The sequence below is a fragment of the Calliopsis andreniformis genome, chromosome 1 (genome assembly GCF_051401765.1).
Source record: "Calliopsis andreniformis isolate RMS-2024a chromosome 1, iyCalAndr_principal, whole genome shotgun sequence".
Taxonomy (NCBI): Eukaryota; Metazoa; Arthropoda; class Insecta; order Hymenoptera; family Andrenidae; genus Calliopsis; species Calliopsis andreniformis.
Genome location: NC_135062.1, coordinates 15,965,911 through 15,988,048, shown reverse-complemented (window position 1 = coordinate 15,988,048; position 22,138 = coordinate 15,965,911). Strand labels below are relative to the sequence as shown.

Below are 22,138 nucleotides of genomic sequence, written 5' to 3'. Positions count from 1 at the left end.
ACACAAAACTAATAGAACGACCATGTCTCTGTTTTATTTCTCGATCGATTAAGTAATGTGTAATACTTACAAAAAGTTATCAAATGGAAGAACTATGCTAAAGTACGTTCCCATGGAAGGAAATGCCGACTAATTCCCATCGTATCGCACGTCTAGGGTTTTGTACTAAATTTCTACCCACGTCTAGGGTCTTGTTTCTCGTCTCTCGTCGACGAGGAACCGTCACGCTTAGATAGAGAACTTAACTGAATACAACATTTATAACGCTGAGCGTCTTGTACACGTTCTCTGAATAATGAAGCAAAATAATTTCTTAAGGATTTCATGAAACGTTTTGCGTCAGAATTGAATCATACTTTAAAGCATCCTTGAAGGAATGAACACTCCTGTTCCAATATTCAGAGACTCGTACAAGAGCGAATTAAAAATTAAATACCATTTAGCAAATTCTTACACAGATATGGCTACATACAACGAAACAATAGTGAGAATAACTTAAAATGCATAATATACATCGATAGCCTAATATGTACAACTAAGGGGATGACACATAGACGTCAACAACGCTCGTTATCTCAGATTTCACGTAGCTCGACCGACTTACATTGAAATCGAACTTACACCGAATAATTTAATTAAACGAAACGAGGTTAGTACCGTTGGCAGCGATGCAAAGTTAAAAGCTCTGCGTGGGATATTTACGGAGGAGACTCTTTCGTTAATAATGCCTCTCAAGGTGAACAAATTGAATATTGAGAAGGCTCGCTGAACAGCCTTTGATTATTGAAACATGAAAAGTAGACTGGTTTGCATCGCGGAAGTGAATGTAAACGAAACGCTACGAGGCTCGCTACGTCGACGAATAATTTATCGTGGAAATGCAAGTCGCGTCAAGAGTTTGTCAGCAAATTAGCCTAATTGGACTTCGAAAGACTGTACCAACTACGATCCCCTCCGACCCCTGAATTTATTGCGTGGTACTCATCGATGAAACGACTTTTGTACGTGCTGACACAACCTTCCAATTAATACTTTCGGTGGAACAATAAATAGAACGTGGTGGATGCAAGCTGCAATATTTGTCATCTTGCTACGCCGTAGAATGCTTCACTGAAGGACCTCCGTGAAGTATCCTCGTATAGATACACCGAAAGGCGCTACGTGACCAGGCACGAGCAACACAGATTTTCCCAGTAAAGATTTTCCACCAAAGGTAGAAACTCCAGATGCATCGAACTCGACGCGAATTTAAGGCTCTCGCAGCCTTTGTTGCTCGCGTTTCCGCTGATGCTCCTTGATGCAGTTTTTATATGGAACGGATGGGATCCAGGAGCATCCACCTGGCCCAGCCATACACATTCCATATTGTTCTTGGCAATGTTGCGGACCTGGTGTGCTCTCCCATAAACATTGCTTCCTTCCTACGCTATCCAGAACTGCTCCTTTTCTCCACCAAGGCGTGAAGTGGATCTGAAACGCAAGAATGCAGATGAAGTTTCTTTTTCTCGGATAAGCAGAGAGTATTACTCTTTAATCAACTTTATAAATACTGTTTCTCGGATATTTTAATTTCCCAACAGTATCATTTCTCTCTTTTCTACTATCGTTCGTGATTTAGCTACCTCACACGCGCATCCTCGATGATAAAGTCCCCTGAAGCCCTTTCTCTGTCTGTTCGGAACTTCAGACCATGGCTTGGCAAGGCCACAGATTGACAGCCGTATCTTTCCATCCATTATCTTCCCAGCGATGACATACGTTTCGCCGATTTTTAAATGCACGCCGCACAAACCCTCCATCGACGGGGTGAACAGGGTGTTCTGCTTGGAGAACTCTTCTGGGTTCACGGTGGTCCATTGCTAATGAAAGAGGATTATCTGAATGAAATGGCCGTAAGATAGCGGAAGTTGTAAAAAGTGAAAGAACGCACGAACCTTGAAGACCTTATTAACCTTCACGCTGTAAGCAATCTCGTGACGAGATGGCGTGACGTAGTCCATCCGTTTCACTCTAACCACGGCCACTGTAACAACAGGAAGATCATGTATCAGGTGACAGAAGGGTTGAGTAATGTTGAGTGGTTTTGATTGGAGTATAGTTTACCGTAATCTGATTGGCAGAATATGGTCTGGGGATGGCTCATCAGACAGGAGCATCCCATGACCCTCTGCACTGGTGCTGCTATTAACGCTATCAGTAAAAAATACGTCCAAAGGATTAGCTGCCCCATCTGGAATGAAAAAACGTGGATTTATTGAGAATTGAGAGTAAAATGTGGAACTTTTATTAAACTTAAATGTGGAGATATTTATTAGCATTGAGCTACAATATGAGCGTGAATTATATGACAAGATAATACGTGTTAATACAAAGTGCCTCTTCGGCCAGTCAAGACCCATTTATCTTCGAAATCCTATTATGCGTGTCTGAACGGTTCAAGACGGCTGTCACCTTTGGAACGCTAACGAAATAACTCTATTCGACGAACGCGCGACAAGCTCGTTAAGTCCAGAATATGTGCTTCCTCCTTTTTCTCAAGATGCAATCGCAACGATGAATCAAACGGTCGCTAAACCACTGATTTCAATTTGTCACTGAGTCACCTAAATCTGCCGTGCCAGTAGCCCACCCACAGACTTATTAATGCAAATTTATTCGATCCTCCTAGCAGTGGATGCACACAGTGGATCTAGATTTGCGTGTGAACATTGTGAATCAACTCGAAACCTGAGTAACTGAGTAACAAGTCTCTAGTACTTAATTTAGTTATCGATACGAACCGAGAGCTTTGATTTGTCGATTGAACTTTCACTTAGCTTTCTCTTGAAGTAGATTTCATTAGGCTTGAAAATAGAAAAGCCGCAGCGCAGGATGTTGTGGGATACCTCGTGCTGTGAATCGAGAATAATGACGAGGAATTCCTGATGGAATAATAATAAGCATTACGGAAGCAGTTCAATGCGACCCAGTTTATCGGCGTAAGCTCTACCAGATCTATGTATAGATACAAAACAGTAACTAAAGTCGAAGTCCAGAAAGCGGCTCGTGAGCCGCCTAAATGATTGTATTGATGATGCGCTTTCCTTGGACTGCGAGAATAGACCAGTGGACAGCCAGAATCTAGGCAATGCTAACGGAACCTGCAGCAGTCGCGGAATGCTCTTTACTAACTAGACCTGGGATCACATGGATCGAATAATTCTCCATGAATCTTATTTATACGTTCTTGCTCTAACTGTACGTAAAAACGTATAACTTTTTATTCACACAGAATTTCATTAAAATGCCACAAAAGGCTCTTTCACACATTTCATTACGAGAAAATTACCATGGCACGCATTGTGTGTGTTAAACGATCGGAGACCGTGTCATTACCAGCAACGACAGCAATAATCCACAGAGTGTATATCGGTAACGATGCATCACGCTCGAAAAACTCGGCTACCAAGCGTAACGCGGTGTTACAAGCAAATGCAAGTGCATTTATTAGGTGCAAGTATCTTTGTATGACGAGCGAGGTTGTGGGTGCGCTCGTCGGTGATCGTCGCTTAATACGAGTTTATACCGAGTTTATTCGTCTCCATTGAATTCGTCGCGACGGCGGCGATAAAGTCTCGTCGCGCGGTCGTTTCGGGAAATTTACAGATCGTCACTGACAATGTCTGCGTTGAATGGTTGATAACGGTGACGGCAATTTAACCGAATTGGTTCATTGCGCATTTCTAATATCACAGCACTGGTTGAACTATTACATTTGATGTTACTATGAATTTTCGAGCTACTTCAATGCCTTCTAACTGAAAAAAATTACGAGCTGTATCACACCATCCGTAACTACAATTGCATTCGTCAGACAAGAGAACTTCGCTTAAAAATACCCTTGCGATCCATAAATAAAAAATATCGACTTTATTCCCCATGCAAGGAAAGTGCATAATTCGAGTGAAACTAGTAGATCGAGGATGGTGTCGAAAAGACAGGCGCATAATCTCGGGGGAGAGTATCGTGAGGCCAAGTTCGCGGTGCCCACACCCAGATGATACCAGCGATATTCTCACATGGTATTCATTCGACGCGCTTCATGCATCATCATGCAAAACGGATTGATTGGTCGACTGATGTCATAGTCGGCCACCCATCTTCGCGTTGCTTTTATTTGCGTTCGCAATAATAAACAGAGGCACAGCCGACGCATGGGACACTGCGAGGAGCAGTGGTCGCGAGGCTCGTGACGCATCGTGGTGACGATCTCTCACCGGTTCCACGTGATTCGTCATACGCATCAGGATTTATTCCGCCTCGAATTGAGTTAGGCGGCGCGGGTCCATTCGACGCCTGTAATCGCCTGCATAATTATGCGCCGCGCGAACTGCGCTCGTCGACGTGTTTAATGCAGGTCGCAACCCGGAATGAAACGAACGTTGCTTGACACAGAAAGCGTATTCAATTCCCTCCTGCTCCACTTCGAGACGTTTCGTACCGATAACACGCTCGCTCGGTGCTAATTGCGTGACGAATGCAGTGTTCGGTGATACGAAATGCTCGTGCTCGCTGATACGAGAAGCGTTGAAATGTTTCAGCGGCTTAAGAGAGTGGTTTCGTCGATTTCATTGTGGCATGGGATGTCAAGGGGGTGCGTTCGATATTGGAGCAACTTCTGTTCTCGTTTCACTTCGGTTCTGAATTTCAGTCATTTCTTTTTGCTCCATAATTTCACTTACAGTGTGTAATTCTACTGTATTACCTGGTGGTAGTGTTTTCAGGAAATATGGCTATATGTCTAGATGTTTTAGAATGATAAGGGTTCTGTTACACTCCGTGAACGAAGTGGAGCAAATACAGCGATGACTATCTTCATGGAAATTGCTCTTCATGAATAATTCCCAGTTTTCTTTTTTTTATTCTTGAACTTTTTTTATCCTTGATAGACTTCAGGGTCATTCTTCATTTTTTAATCAGTTTCACCATTGTAAATATCTTAGAGAACACAAAAAAGTGACTTTGCAACGATCTTGCAATTTATCTGGCGTGGAATTAAAAACATCCTCACCTACTTCCGCCTTCGCTATATAAAACACCTTGGAGCTTAGAAACATGTTCATCCACTGTTGCGTAAGTCGTGATAGTTTGTTGACTGACCTCCATTTCTAATCGATTACTATACTCGAATTAGAAATAAAGCTAAAGGTACGGTGACATCTCGTTAGGTCCATTATGCCAGAGCTCTATTAAGAAAAATGATATTTCGTTTCATCGTTGTCGAATAAGAGGCCATTATCGCTTCGTGTTCGAGATGCAGGCAACCGTACACAACAGGGCTCAGTGTACAATGTATAAAGGTAATTTACGATCGATAATTCCCGTCTGAAACGGAGATTTGTGATTGCGCGGATGTAAATAAGCGCGCGGGCGCAAGGCTACGCCAATTAACCTTAAACTCCGAATAAGATTATACCGGATGGTGGGGCTGTTGAACGTAAATGAGCGACGGGGCATGTATACACTGCGTTGCACCTCATACTTATGGTAATACAACATGAGCGCGCACTATAAGTGCAATATTATAACTCTCCCGTGAGTTTTTTCGCGCCTAGTACAAGCCACGGATAAGGCCCACGATAAATCACCGCCTAGCGTTCCTATAAACGACGATTTATCATCCTTTCACGATAATACCACGGAATTTGCTCGAGCTTGTAATACAAATAACAATCGATATACGTCTTCTATTAATATTGAACCAGTGATGAATATTCACCTCGCTGCCTCGTAAATTTACGATTAATTGGGCTATTGTCCTGTATCGAATTGGCTTTGAAAAGCTGCGCAACTCTTAGACCTTGAAATTTTAATGAATTCTGAGCTGTAGACATACGCATGATTAATAGAAAATATTCATTTCAATTCCTTGAAGTATAACATTTTTTAATCATAAAATATTTGTAGTAAAAAATATAAGTGGAGCTCTAATTAAAAACACCTTAAAAGTGACTTCAAAAGTCCCACATCCAGAACGTAGCATCCTCGAGCGAAGCATCTCGAGGCATCGCTGAGTAATCATTGCATAATCGCCCCATCGCAGTCGACAGCTATTGATTCAGTGTTCCCTTATCGGGAGCATTAAAATCACACACGGTCCCGCGACTTTACGTAACATCATGAACGCGAATTTATCGGCGCGCACTCGCGAAAGGAGTATTTCACGTCCTGTCGTAACATTTATCGCTTTCGTATATCTTCATTAAAGCAGGAGAGTCGGGGAATGATATTGCACACCACGACGATAGTAAAGGGGGAATCACCGTGAGACGAATACTAGCGACAGCCTCGACCGCTAGATTCAGGTGCGAGAGAAGCAAAGAAAAAATATAGATGAAGACTGAAAAATGATCAGGAAACATCTACTAGAATTTTTTACGTCTGTTAGTAGACAAGAAAGATCAAATTAATACGTCTACTTGAGGATAACAAGTGTGTCGCTAAAAGATACTTGATGAGCAATTGATACAGTGCTAAGTAGCATACAGAAAAAAACATCGACGTGCTCTTGAAGCTCTCGACCGAGATTCAACTCTTTCTAAGTAGAATGAGCCCGTGATGCACAGACAGCGATATCCACAGAGGGAACTGTCGAAACGCGTCATAATACCTCGGAGTGCACTTTCTGCGATTGTGGCTCGCTAATGCGTCCACAGTACCTTTTTCTACCTACGTGTCTACTTTCTCCAACCTCGCGCTATCGTTCGTGGCTTTCGTTAACACGTCTCAGCTTGCTGCTGTAAACTGAGCATGATCGATAGTCAGCATCAGTCCGAGGAATTCCTTCACTGATTTTTAAGAATCCTGAATATTGAAGAGTGACTATAAAGACTATAAATATGGGTGTTACAGTTATTTGAAGAATTTATCGCCGCAGTATCGCCATAACGAGCACAATTACCTTTGGAATTCTTCGTAGTAGAAGTGTCCTACTTCGTAATTCTTCATCCACTTGCTACGTCAGACCTTGCCTCGACCAATAAAATTGTTCACCACTTAAATCATAAAACGAAATATCCCAGGCATCTACAGTGCAACACTGTCACCCGAGTAGGTGTCGCAGAGTGGGTAGGATTTCGCAAAAAAAAAAAAAATACTTCAGCACGATGAGCATCTCGAAAAGTTGCTGCAAAGTGTGAAAGACAATCGCAGCTGCTATCAGACACCGTTTTGCATCAGGCATTCTTGCAGCTGCTTACAGTAGGCACGGTAGGCGGATTTACGCGTCTATTAGACCGTGTTCTCAGCGATCTCTACCCCTGTATTACGTTACTGGCCAGCGTCAGCAGCCTCGTATCGAACACGAGACGAGCAACCTGCATCACCATCTCTAAGCGCGAGCTTTCGCTGCACATAGAAACATAGAGGAAACTCGAGAACCTCGAGAGGTCTCGCGCGCAATTTGTGACACGTAAATTTCTGATAATCCGAATGTTGACGTTTTTATTCGACAGCTGCCAGGTTCGGCGAGCTGATCGAGCGACTGGTTCGAGTGGAAGGGGTGTGGAACAAAACCTGTTCAATTAACATTTCCTTGGCGCGGCAACGTAAAAGAGAATTAGCGATGACAGCGCGTACATGCTTTATTAAGCAGCGTAAGATCGTTATTCATTATCTTAACAGTCGAAGACGATCGGGACAGAAGCATAAATGAATCGAAAAATTCTGATTCTTCGATGATTTATGGTCAGCTGGTCGGCAAATGAAATGATAGAAAACCACTGTTCGGATATTTGTTGGAGATGTCTCTAAAATAAATGACACGCAATGGAGAAGATAATGAACTCGTTTTCAAAAAGGGAGAGAATCAATCGCGATTAAGCGATCACAGAGAGAAGTAATTAATCATCGTTCGATTCGAGTGAATCGTGGGATGTATGAACGAGTTAATTTTAAAGATGAATTCAACGAACAGCTTCCTCTACGAATGTATACATCGAAGTGAAAACAAATTTACATTCCTGTTATCGTGACTGGAATTCGTTACGTGGTATTAATTCTTCCCAGAATTCTTTCTCAAAAATGTAAATCTTCCAGCATTTATTTTCTTTCGACGACGAAGCAAGTAATCTTGTTCGTGGGAAATAAAACAGCCACCCCTGCTTTTGTTATTGAAATTTCTGACATGTTTGCTATCATTGTGAATCTATTACATGAGGGGATCTATTTTTTAGAAAAATCTCTTCTTTCTTCTTTTTGATCCACCGCCAATAGTTAGTCCCGTGACATTATATTATCATGTTAATAACAGTGTCGACAGTATTTTTAAATAAGGAAAATAAGCGTTTGGTGGCACAGAGAAATTGAAGGCGCGTTGAAACGTAAATTTTGGTCGCGTCAATTTTCGAGATGCGAAATTGCATCGAGGGTTCTGTCCAATGCATAACGAAGCGCATCCCATTACAACTAATAACAACCCTTTAGCAGGCAGAGGGGAGATTAAGCTACCGCTTCGACTCCAGAGAATATTTATAGGGAATCAAGGACGTATGTTTCAGGAGTCAAGCATTGTGATGATGGCCAGAGTAGCGTGGTACATTATTGAAATATCATTTTCTGGGTAAAGTCCATTAACATATTCATCAATTTCCAATTTAATATTTTCTAAGTGCACTTTTAATTTCTTCAAAATCATTTTTCTATATCAAACCTGTCTTCTGTCAAATTCGAGTTTCAAGTTCAGAAATACTTTGATCAGTTCTGTCAGTAAATATTTGCACATAAATTATGCCCAACGTTGCAGTTTACCGTGCACTTCAAACCCCATTTATAATTACAAATTGATTGACATGGTTGGTACAAGAAAATTGCACTCGAAATATAATGTTCGTAATTTTTCATATCCTCTCGAACGTAGACTTATCGTGCGTGAAATTGCAGTGCGTACAGTAGGGACAAGGAATCGGAGCAGCGTAATTTTCGTGCGCGCTTAACGGGAGTGCGAAAGAGGCTGCGCTTGTGCAGTCAGCAATTAGCATCTCACAATCAGTCAAGCCGAATAACAGGCAGAGGTTTTCGAAGACTTCACGAGGTCACAGTATTATAGCCACTGGCGCTATAATTTATTTAATGGATCTAAATATTAATCACAGGATAAAGGAACGAATTAATAGTTCCAGTGATTAGAAAAATTCGTCACATTCCTCAAAATGTTCCTGAAACAAGTGCAATGCGACCATGCATCGAGTCGTAACAAAATGAGCCGAATCGAGATTTTCCAGGGAAAACAGTCAAATCATTATACAGCCTGGATACTCGTTTAGATCGTGAGAGCAGATGTCTGGACAAGTATTAATTATGCAATCGATCAATCACTGGCGAATGAATGGTCGAATAAGCAACGCGGTGGCACGGACCGCACGTGATTTTGAGTCAGCATTCGTCGATGATAAATCGATGATGTGACGAGTCCGCGATCGCGGGCGCAAACGATTTGCATTTTCCGTGCCATTTGTGCTGAACAACATTCGATTAACGATTTAATAAATGGTCTTCGGGGTTTGAAGTATTTCACCGCGTTGCATTGCGCCAACTGTTGCAAATTGATAATTAAATACAAAATAATGACTGACTGTCACGGTAGCTCTCGCTGCATCAAAATAATGCACCGTGAGAACCTTACATCAGTTACCATCGTTATCAATTCTCTGAAGAAGACATAACTTTTTCAATGGATTTTTCTCGGGCAGGAAATCATGAAGCAAAAGATAAGATAAAATTTTGCAAACACTCGTGTTGGCAGTGAGAAATAAGATCAAATTCTTATCTACGACCTTCCTCAAAAACAAATAATACTCTTCGATAAGCTACTTTCTAATAGATAGACTGTTCCACTATTCACTAAGCCAAGTCTGATTCCCCCTAATTAATATTAGGATAATACGTAAATAATATATAAATAATATAAATAATACTAGGACAAAAAAGTTGCCGGCACGCCTTGCACGTACGAAATAATCCCAAAAAACGTTCATCGACCCATCAAACAACCTACACCGGTGTTCACGAGGAAAGCGCTCCTCAGCGTGACCGCGCATAAGTTGACAGTCCCGACAGCAGGGACAGCAGGGACGCCAGTTGCATTCCACCGACTTCGCGAGTTTGCCCGGCTCTATTAAATTCAAGTTGTTGAACTCACTGTAGCTTCCCGTGGTGTCTCCTACAAAGTATCACTGTCCTATCAATCCTCCACGCTGCGTCGCAACTCGAGGGAGCCCTTGATGACCACTGTGCCCAGCTGGCAACTTCGAAACCACCGCGGTAGGACTGACGCGTGAACGCTGTGTCGAAACTCGGTGGCCGCGAGCACTGGCGTCACGCGCATCAGCGTTTTGCCTCCCGATTCGTATTCACCTCGCGGACGCGAAAAGGTCGAGTCGCAAAAGGCACGCAGAAGGGGCACGTAAATCCAGCGCGCGGCTCCAGAAATAAAAATTCGCGTGGCCCGCAGCCGTGGCGACGATTCTAGCAGGTGGACGCTTCTAAGACGCGCGTCAAACCAGCACTGCCCCAGTTCCGTCGTATTAGCGCTATTATATTCCGCGCCAGCATCCGTACGTGCGCGCACGCATGAGCTCTGGGATTAAACGTGACGCGCGCGAACCTAGCGGCGTGCAAATCGCTCCGCCGAAAAAGGAAAAGGAAAACGGCGAACATTGATGCGCAATTAATCATATATTTGGACGTTGCGTCATGTCGCAGCGGAGGGACTCGGAAATGCAGAGGAGGGTGATTACGCCGATTGTTCTGAGTAAGGATGGATCGTGGTCGGATCGATTTGGTTGGCAAGTTTCGAGTCCCTTGGGTCGCGATACTTCTGACGCGTGGAAATCAAATTTTTGAAAATGTGTTCAGAAGAATAGCTGGACCATCAAGCGAGAGTGTATTAAGTATACTTGGTTTCTGGGCGAGTTAATGCACTTTGGCTCTGGGGTTCAGATATATAGATAATATTTATAGAATTATGTCATATACAGTAATATCTAGATCTCTTAATGTCGAATCAGACCTCATGCTTCGAACAGTCGAAACAGAGATGTCACCATCAGGTTTTTAATTACCTCGCGAATGAGTGTCCATCGAGACTGTCCACAGCAATTACTCGATTAATCATGAATTTCACCATCATGTCGTGTAGAGGCACCGAATGATATCGGGGCTGGTAGAAATCAGAAGAAAAAGAAATCAGAGGACTTGGCACGACTTCAAACTCGATGGCATTGGATCTTTTACGATTCCATGAATTTGCATAACCACGTTACTCGTAATATTCTATTATTACCCCTTTTGTCGCAGGAGGCGTTTGCTGTATGAAAAATAATAAATCGATATGAAAGCGAAATTTCAGGAGAGAGAAATTATTTTGTGGTCTGTAATTTGCATCTGAAACGTGGGGCAACTAAAGAGTTAATCGTGTACTTAATATTGTAATTTCAATGTCTGAACGAGACGAGATTTTTACTGGACCACTTAACTGCTTATGAATCAGATCGGCCAGAGCCAGACACGGGCTGTTCTACTTGAAAGTAATTAAGCGGATTTCCTTGATTTATACAACACACAGAGCCGCCGCTTAATCGTTGCATCTGATGTATCTTTGACATGTTCTCCTTATTGCTCTTATTAATAAGATTCTCCAAGTTTTGATGATTTCATACTCTCACTGCTTATCATACAAATTTTAGAAGCTATCTCTTACTTACAACCGAAGGAATCAGTTCACTAAGATTTTTCCCAGTATTACTTGATAAGCATTATCGAAAAAGTTGCTATGATTCCAAGTAAGTGAGGGATTATTACGCTCCAGGATGCAACTATGTTGTGGAACAGGTTCCACTAGTGGAAAGCAAGAAAATAGAGCATGATTAATGCTACTAATTACGAATACAAAATCTAACCAATGGATACTTGTGTCTTGCTACATCTGGTCGTCCGAGTATTTGCATCCGAGAACAAGTGATCAATACGTTTATCTTAAACAATTTTTCTCTAGCAAGACACTTGTTCCACGCTATCTACAAATCTACTGAGCAAAATATTACAGAAAAACTGAGTTGCAGCTTCCAGCCCCATCGACAACATGTTTTGCATCATAAATTCACTCGTTATGCAACAAGAAACGTGTACAGCTTGTTTAGTTAGACATCCATGAAATTTATTTCCAAGTCTTCCTCAGTACCAGTGGTATTCCAAGAACTCCAAGAATCTTAACATTTACAGCTGGAACGTCAGTCCAACAACCCGTGACAAATTTTTATTGACGGCACAAACACTTAGGCTGCCACGTTTCATTATGGTAATTACAGGAATTAGGATAATCGGGTGACGGGGAAAGTCGTCCCGATAAAAGGATTCAGCGTATTAGCGTACGCCTCATGAATGTGCATCTATATTTGCAGAGTGACTCACCATAAATATAACGAAGGAACTGGTGCGATACTGGCAGTCGACAATTTGCCATTCGCCAAATCGCTTGTAAATGCACTTCGTGTGGGGCGATAACGATCCGCCAGTCTTCATTCACCGGCCGAAATAAAAACGGTAATCGCTTTTATTGAGTGCCAGCCGTAATAAGCATCGCGTTAATTCGACGATGCGCGCGTGCATCTGCGACAATGCACTCCAACGAATTTTAATGATGCATGATTCATCGGAGGTTAAGATGAATCGCGAGGGGCGCGATTGCAATGACAGTTTTAAGGAGGAAGTGAAATATGACAGACTAGGTCACATCTACTAATTTTGTTAGTGAACTGGAATTTTTTTATAAATTGCACTTGATTGAATTGTTAGGAAATATACGAAATTCACTTCCCGAGATAAATAAGGAGTTTAAAAATAGTCTAGAGTATTCTGTTTAAGAGATAATTTAGTTCTGTTTGCGTCATAACTCGAGATACCAAATTTCGATTTTTATGTCTTCCTTGAAAGCATATCCAGATAGCTGCTATTAAATTTAACTGATGACAGGGTTTTATGAACTTGTCTCTTGCAACCACATATCATATCCGCCGAGCGATAGTGCAAAGTTCGATCGAAGTAGGACAAGTAGTTGGGGTCGATCTTAGCCAGACACACCGAGCCAACTTCAGACGCATCCTTAATCAACACAAACAGACCTTGCAGCTTCCACAAACTACTCGTTTACATAACGAAGAAGAGACATATTCCTGGAACTCCTTAGATTTGTAAAAATAATCGCACACGTGGCAAACCTTGGCAGATTTATTCTCGATAAAGCTTTGTGTTCCCGCGAAAGCGACGTAGATAATTGGCAGGTGTATATCTGACCGTGTTTCCTGACGCGAAATTAAGTGCAACCATAAAATCCCGTCATGGGTGCAACAATAATCACCGTGCACTTTCTAGTATGCAAATCGTGGTCGCGGAACAATGAAGAGTAATTTTGCGGTCTAACGAGTACTATGCGGTCGATTTAATTCGTGGAAATTTGAAAGTTCAAAGCAATTTGGTAATAAGGGCACTGTCGACAGGTCCTTTCCACTAGATCAAGTGGATCTTATAAATCATTGAAATTTTTCTAAATCATTTATTCGTTACGTCATCTTCAAAAGCAGATTTTCCCCAAAGATCAAAGAAGCTGAAAGGCAGACACCAATCCTCTAGGGTAAAGAAAGCTGTCGATTTCATAGATCATTCGATCCATTTGCCGCAATGTTTGAATTTAGTAAAACACAGAGCCAAAGATATAGGGCAGTTAACTGTACAGGAATAAATAGGTAGCTATTTTCGCGCGCATCGAAGAAATAAAAGTGTTTCAAAACAGCCCGTGGGTCACAAACCGCTGACACGGATTGTCTCTGACTATTTATAGCCAGACAGGGGAAAAATAGAGCTGCTGACTGACAAAAGGGTCTATCTTTGGTCCGAATCCACTGCGAGCAATTACAACGATGCGCTTAACGAGCACGCCAAAATAAACTGTCCAACAGGATCTTTTTCATTGCTGAAATGGTGATCCAATTTGTCTTCGAGCCACCTTCGGTTTCGCTTTGATGTCTTCATTTATCTTTTTAGATGTACAGGATATTCCAAAAGAGAATTACGAGAACTGACATCGTGAATTGACCTGTTGATGTAAGTTTAGAATGTTTAACAGAGAAAAGAAATTAGACCAGGTATAATTAAAATTAGTTAAGAGGTGAAAAATAATGAATTCCTTGTATAGGTAATTCCCAGATATAAAGTGTCCCTGTAATTACTTGAATAAATTCTCTATTACTATCAATTTACCTATTAAGAGAAACTGATTTCTGCATCGCAATCAATCATAATCACACGACGTTATTCTTCAGAACAAGTTCTTCTAGCGAAACCGCGTCGATACTTTGAAACCAAACATGACATCCTATCCCAGTATCCAATATCCACTTCGAACCATTCGCATAATCCACCTGCTGACGGTGTATCATGAAAATAACAGATGAAATCACTCTCGCTTTATCAGGATGCGCAATTCGATGTCTCGGCGGTTTCCTCGAAGCGTGGGTGAAGGACCGAGAAAAAAGTCGGGACCCCTTTGACGTTGATCCACTATTTGCGTGCATGACTTCAACGTCTGTCAAAACGCGTACGTCATTGCACAATGATAACATACGCACGATGCATTTCTGGTTAGCATGTTAATTGCATATCGCTTCTAAAAGGAGATAAAAGTACACCCCCGCGAGGAATGATTACTTTTCAATTACCGCTACGACTCTGACGCATTTGGAATGGCATCTGATTACTGTGCACTTGCTTCATAATTGCACCCAGACCAGTGCAGTGGGAGGCAAAACGATAAATACTACTGCTCTTTAATACTAGATTTTTAGCCTCTCAGAAGACTCAATTTTCTCCATAGATGGACTCACATAATAATGACAATAATAGACGTTAGATCTGTTAGCGGAAACACTTGTTACTTGTCGCAAGTGAAGGAGAGGAAAATGGCAGATGACGCCTCGACTCTAATTGCTAAAACGCTTTCCCATCTCGAGGAACGTCTCATTCCCAGAACTACGGTTGCAAAAGCTTCGTACGCGGTTAGATCGCGATTCCTCGGTTCCACGATGAATGAGATTGTTGGCGGGTGAGTCAGCACCGTAGTAAAGTTACGGCGTTAGTTGGCGAAAGAACGCGGCAGACGTCGCTCCGAAGAAACGGCCGTTGTGTATCGCTCTGAGCGTGGCTGAAATTTGAAAAAGGCCTCGACGGGGTCGGTGGCGTGCCGCACGAAGGCCTTCTGCGTATTCCCGAATGCTAATTCATGGATACGCGGCGATCGGTGCCAAGGCTGACTCACGCCGCCGATTCGCCTCTTGCAGCTGAAAGCAGCTCGCCCTGCTGAAAATTCATTTCTCCTTGCACCGCAAGAAGAAGGATTCCGTGTTTCCCGCGAAACTGCGTGCGGTGACGAGCACGGTGAAAGAGGCAATATAGGAGCGTATGCAAAGTGGATTCCATGCGAACTGGGAATGCTGAAAGGGTGCGCACGAGTATCCATAGCTGCTGAAGATTGAGAGGCTGTTATTGAAGACGGAGATCCGTGAAATGAAAGATGCCAGTGGTAAGAGATAAGATGAGAACGTCCTTCAGGATTTCAGAGTTATGAATATGTCTTAAGTCAGTCCTGGAGCGATGGCTCACCGTGTTAGAATGCAATTCTATATTCCTCTAACGAAATCGTGCTCGTGAATTCCAACGAGCGTTCGTTAACACGATTTAATGCATCGGTTGCGCTTAATGCAATCGGTCGGAGCGGCGTGCCAGCGAATAATCGCAAATGTTAATTAAGACCCGTGCTCGATTATGTGCGCCACGTAATCCCGCGGCACGCTATGAATCCTTCCCCGAAGGGGGAGGGAATATGGAAGCAACAACAAGAAGAAACAGTGGAATAGGAATGCCAACCACCCAGAAAGTGCATGACTAGACTGGCCGTATATTCGTGATGATGTAACGGGAGAAACCGCGGAGACCACACCCCGACGATACCGCAGCCACGTGCTGTTTCGTAAGCTACTGACTTTTAGGCAAGGCCAACTCGCGATGGGATGCTGTATTCGGCGAACCCTGGAGCAGGCTCAACCGCCTGCTCCAGTTTTCTCAGACGCTGCATCCTTGGAGCTTGACAAATGATTTCGTCGTATCTTCGATTACATCTCCATGAAATTCTTTTATGACATTTTGTCACTGAAGTTACGCATAGAGACACCCAGAATCATCAATCAAATGTTGAATAATTCCAACACAGTTATCATCCTTTTTCGTCACATAACTAAGTTTCATCATCGCCAATTCACCTTCGGTCAAACAAGCTCTCGTCTGTCGAAGGTTCTTGACCCCCAGCAATTACAGCTTGAGAAATGTAACACCGTGCACTATTTCCGGGTGGAAAGAAGACCAACTTCACGGTTTCGAGTATTTCAAGAGGCTCCAACAAGATTGCTCCTCATTAGCGCAACGACCCATTACAAGCTACAATTAAAAGTGACTGCAGCTCCGCGAATCGACTTAACTTAATCTCCAGGACAGAACGTTGCACTTTGACAATTGAATCGGTGGGTAGTCACGAAAGGGTGGTCCCACGGATTCCAGGAGGAACTATCAATTTATGACTGGCGCCAGCGGCGCGCATTGGATAATGGCCAATGGTGGAGGGAAGGCCGTTAATCACCGACCGTGGCGCGTGCATTCACGTTGCCGAAAATGCACGTAACCGGAAGAATGGGGTCGTGAAATAACATCGTACTGAAAATAACGAACGCGCAGCCCGTTGATTCTCGTCGAGCAAATATAAGGCATAAATATCGTCGAACGCCGCATAATGAACGCTACGATAAAGAACGTTCGCCTGTACGTTGTAATCACGCGTTGGGACAGTGGTATAGGAGCGGTGTATAGGCATAAATAACGAGCAAAATTGCCAATAACTCCGACACGCGTTCAAGAGAACGTTTGATCCCGGAATAGTTGAAGATTTATCACCGAGATTCCCAGATTATGCTGTCGTTGCCGTAAAGAAGAATGAATCGCGAATCTCCCGCGGCGTTATCGAGACGCGACACTGCACCGTGTCTCTGTTCCCCGTGGTTGCCGACCGACGGCGCGTGTGCAATCACGAAAACGGACGGCTATAAATATTCGATTCGCCGGTCTAATCTGTGGACGAGCCTGGGTCTATCGAATACGAAGTATTCCTCGAATGGAAATAATAAAACACGTAGAGCACTGGTACGAGGAGCGTGCGACTGTAGCCAGCCCACGTATACGGTGGCACTTTTTGGTGGATGCTTCTGTGTGAAATGAAAAGTAATACTATAATATCCAGTATTCTTATTAAGAACGTTGTTGATAACACAAATGATCATGGATGACCATCAGGAATTCGTCGACTAAGTCTGAGTGGATCTCGAGGAATTTGCACGCTCAGGAATCAGAGGTATTCAGAGTTCGATGGGCCTTGAATTAGCTGACTCAAAAAAGTTGGTATCTGTTATCGAAGGGTTGCAATTTTGTTTTCATTTTCCCTTGGAACCTTGATCTGTGGATCACCTGGTACACGACACCGTGTATAATGCGTTGCATAGGCGAGAGGTAGGTACATGAGGCCGGCTGGTTGGCGCCACTCGGTCCTCCGCGTATCGGTGTAACGCGTAATAAACGTAATATCGTACACGCCGATACGGCTCATGCATTACGGTTCCCTACGAGCCGAACCGAGGGATTATATCTTCCTCGGTTGGTTAATCGGCCTATCACAATGCGATGCCTCGACGTGGGGAGGCCGGAAAGGATTTATAACACGTCCAGCTTATTCGTTCCTGTTTGTACTTCGGGGCAGTCACTTGCTTCTAATGAACGTCGCTTCTAACCTTGTACCGGAACCAAATAGCCGGACATTCTACTTCGGAGTGAAATGGAAGCTTCATGGGGATTTGATTTATAAACGTGGTAGGTGTCTATTTTCCATTATGTGGAGGACGGAACATATTACTGGACCCAGTGGGATGACTCGAAGAAGATTACCAGAGAAGAACAGTAATAAATCTGTAGCTTGTGAAAATTTTTCCAATTCTACTCTTCCAACCCACGAGGTCCCTTTTCATTTGGGTTCACGTGAAAAGGAATATTTCTTGAACCACTATAGCTTGAATTGCGAAAATGAATTTACTTCGACTGTGACTATCGCAGCAATCTCCGCTTGGGAATCGTACTTAATTGAGAAAATAACATAATTTCGTGCATCGCCTCGTCGCATGTGTATCCATACAGTTAGCTCAGAAGAATTGCTCGTTAGCTCGTTAACAGTAGGTACGCCGTACACCGCTCGGTACTCGAACTCGTTCAGCCAGTCCTGAAGCCGCGCTCCCATATTTTCCGCCGAGCCATTTATCGAAATCGATTCCTCGGAAGCGTGCCGAATTCGATTATGCGCGCGTCGGTTTTGCAGATCGAACGGTGAGCTGGCTGAGCAAAAGCTACGTCTCCTTTTAGCTTCAATCGCGGCAGGAATCGATGTTTCGACTCTATTAAAATTGACACGACGAGGCAGTCGTAAACGAGCGTAATAAAGAATATGGGAACCAGTTAGTTCTTTATCTCCTCGTGTCTCCAGAAACGTAGCCACTCTAGGTTTGGCGTCCCAAACGACAAATCTGGAATCTCTGTCAGATTCTTGAGCAATAATATAAATCTGAAGCAGCAGACAAGACGTATATTCGCGCGATAGAAATGGTAATTAAGGTGATCCAGCTAATGCGTTCGACTTTCGCTGTTCTCGGTCACGGAAATAAAAAGGTGGTCCCCGTTTACGAGAAAATCTGTTCGCAAGGCATTCCAGCCTGCCCATGAATATGGAGAGTTCCGATCGAATTCGTGTGCCCCTCGTCCCGGGATAATAAAATGTAATAGATTGAAATTTATGCATAGTGTACGATATGCTGCTATCGTTTCCTTCTAAATCGATAGCACCGCCTAGTTGACAGCAATTGGTAATGGAACTCTGATATTATTAGCATTCCATTAACATACCACGAGAGAATTTCATCGTTCCTTACTTTATATTCAAATATACGATATTTCACGGCAAATTACTATACCATGGCGTCCACCCCAACAAATGACTCTATTCACAATTTTCATCGAATTTATTAGCGGAGCCAATTAATTCGCGACCTTTGCTTCCCTTTATCATAGAGCAACAGCGTTATCGTGTTCGACGAGACTGTGGCAAAGGGAAACGACGATCGTCAGCTCGGAACACGATAGATCCAAGATCTCGACTAATTAGTGGCATGAATAATTCATGTCACTCGCGGAATCTATATAAAAGGATGATAGAACGTAATCAGGCGACAGTTTTATTCGCACGCGGTAGCGCGAAACCCAACAGGTATTCGGCCTCCCTCTTTTTTTCTCGTCGCTTTTGGGATGGGACGACTTACACGAAACTCAGACATAATAGGTGTCCGACCACGAAATTAGCATAATCAAACGATCGTAAACGTCTCCATCCTCTGACACTTTTTCCTGTCCGAGATAAGCCCGCGCGGTTTTCGCGTTTCGAGGCAAAACACGCGCCGTAAATGTCTTACGCGAGTTTTCGTTCGTCGATGACTGTAGTCGGACATAAAACGATTTCAACGTCGTCTACCTCGTCTAGATTTATCGCCTTATTTACTGGCAACGGTGCTGGGCGACTTTCACGGTGTTCGTCGACAATAATTTAAGAGTGACGCGGGTTACGAGCTACGGAATTGCCGCGGTTTCGTCAAAGAGGATTCGTGAGAGATAAATTCGATCGACTCAAAGTCGGCATTCGTGGGAACGCGTTTCTGCGACTCCTCGACGCTCGATTAGCGAAGTTTATTTTGGCCCCCGTGCCGAGTGATGTCATCGTCTCGATTGCTAGTTCAATAGCGCGTCAAATCTAATCTCGGGCCGAATGGAGCGAATTGACACTAACACACGCATAGAACTGCACTATCTTTGCTCCAAATTCGAAGGAGCTTTGTTCTGACGGATCAGTGTTCATCTGATGACTGGTGGATCAGGCGACTATTCAGTTCAGAATACCAAAACTACAATCTCTCCTTAATGACTCATTAGCATACAGTAACATAATATCAGAGTATATCCAGCCTCTTAAACACCCCTTAAAAATCGACCCAATCCACTGACACTGTCTGAAAACGCTTCGCTTCGCGCGCCAATTGTCTCCACCGAAGCTGCGACCACAGCGAACGCGGAAACGTTCGCTAACAATGTGAAAATCGTCGTAGAGATGTTCAAGATACCTTTCTCCGTGACCCCGCAGGATCCTTCCGCTTCGGCTTTCCTGGCGGCGACTCAGCACGCCACCTTTCTCTCCGTTATTCTCCTTGACCTCAAACCCGCGGGAGTATGCCTCGAAATCGCGAGCGGGCAAGTCCGGCGTGGAATCCGCGCGCAATTTAAATCGGCGTCGGCAGCGTTCCTCCTCTGCGGCTCTGGGAACAGTGGAAATCGGCGATCGAAGTTGTCGCGCGAGCTTTCACGCGCTGCCAACGATCCCGTGGCCGGCGACTGTTTCAACCGATAATAGCATCGGGCGCGCACGCGAGAGAGGACCGGACTGGATTTTCACGCGCGCTTATCGGATCCGCGCACACTTACGCACGCCACTCCACACGCTCGCCACTCTCGTACGCAAGTCGACCCGTTCGCGTGCGAGCTTCGAAAAGCAATGCAAGCGCGAACGACATCGGGAGCCTCTCGTTCCTTCCTACGTTCTTACGTCGATCTCGCCGCTGATTCCATCTCTCTTCTTCCCCTCCCTCGCTGCCCCTCCCCGTTCCTGGCACCGTCTCGCTCGCGCCCCCTCAATCATACCTGTCCTCTGTCTCCGTCCCCATTTCTGACTTTTACCTTTCTCTCTCTCCCCCTCTTTTCGAACTCGATCTTTTTTTCATGCCCTCTGCCTCCCCCCTCTTTCTCCGCATTTCTTTCATCTCTCTGTTCCTCTTTTGTCGCCGTCTCCTCCGCAGCTTTCCTCGCGTCCTTGCTCACCTCTCTCGTTCTATCGTTCGAGTCACGGCTGCCTATCTCTATCGCGCATTTTCATTATCGTTCGCTCTGTCCTTCTCTGTTTGATCTACCGCGTCCCCTCCTCTCGCTACCTCCCACCAATCTCTCTTACACCCCCCACCACTTTGCTTACCTTGCTCACTTTCCGTCTCCCGCTGGCCACCCACAGTCCTCCTCTGTCTCTCTCTGCATGGTATCCTCGTCTCGCCAGTCTCGTCTTCCTCTCTCATTTCGAGCCGCGATCCACATTTTTCGCCCTTCTCTTTTTGGATATTTCCTCCCCCTCCCGCTCGAACCCGCCCGCCCCGAATCGCGCACGCGGGGGTTCCACTCATCACCGTTTGATCCACGATTACTATCATTTAATATGTCCGCGGGGCTTCTTTGGCCTCTGGCGCGCCGTTCGAAGGGAGGGTGGTGAGATACTACGATGGCGATCCATGGACGGTGAACAGCTTCGATTCGGACGAATTTATATTCACAGATCATTAATGAAACACCCTAAGCTCTTTTGGGTAGAGAGGGCAATCCTGTGGGGGATAAAGTACTCAGTACTCCACACTAACATTAAAGTTCCACCTTGAGTTCTACTAGTTTCAAGTTTGCTTGTCCTGTCTGTCCTGTAGCCTGAAGACTCAAAGACATAGTGTACTTAGTACATTGCACTATGAACTTCTGTTGAACAAACTTTGCTACGCAGGTCTTGCTGCAGGTTGTCGATTACTGATCACTGTAACGATGGCGTAAGAGTTTGCGTAGCGCGCGTTGGATCCCAGGAACGCGAGGATTTCGAGCGTCCAGAAACACGCGTCTTCCTGAAACAGTCTCGACTCGTAATCGTGCCGCTTTGGGATATAAACGTTCGCTACGGTCGGCGTGAAACGTGCATTATTTTTAGTACGCGGCTCGAGTGTATACGAGTAACAAAATCGAAGGCGACACCCCTGTCTGCCCCGTCGGAGTCCTCGAAAGTCCCCTTGAGCACGATAAATGATTTATCTCCGTGTCCCTCGCCGTTGATCCCATC

The 22,138-nt window shown here is 44.1% G+C and overlaps 3 protein-coding genes across 5 annotated transcripts in view; 1 reads left to right on the top strand and 2 right to left on the bottom strand.

Moving 5' to 3' along the window:
* The window catches only part of Syn (synapsin), a 28,184-nt gene that overhangs the window by 3,028 nt on the left and 3,018 nt on the right, over positions 1–22,138 (top strand). The window lies entirely within an intron of this gene.
* Timp (Tissue inhibitor of metalloproteases) lies at positions 10–20,484 on the bottom strand. Of its 2 annotated transcripts, none has more exons than XM_076380825.1 (5): positions 20,343–20,484; positions 2,104–2,230; positions 1,935–2,023; positions 1,623–1,859; positions 10–1,470 (listed from the first exon to the last, which is right to left on the bottom strand). In XM_076380825.1, the coding sequence occupies exons 2-5, from the start codon at positions 2,228–2,230 to the stop codon at positions 1,249–1,251; spliced, it is 675 nt and encodes a 224-aa protein (XP_076236940.1). In that variant the 5' UTR covers positions 20,343–20,484; the 3' UTR covers positions 10–1,248. The 2 variants fall into 2 exon arrangements, with proteins under 2 accessions (XP_076236940.1, XP_076236931.1); XM_076380816.1 differs by lacking the exon at positions 20,343–20,484 and adding an exon at positions 10,178–10,397.
* LOC143180844 (uncharacterized) lies at positions 10,502–10,863 on the bottom strand. Its single transcript, XM_076380846.1, has one exon. The coding sequence runs from the start codon at positions 10,711–10,713 to the stop codon at positions 10,504–10,506; it is 210 nt and encodes a 69-aa protein (XP_076236961.1). The 5' UTR covers positions 10,714–10,863; the 3' UTR covers positions 10,502–10,503.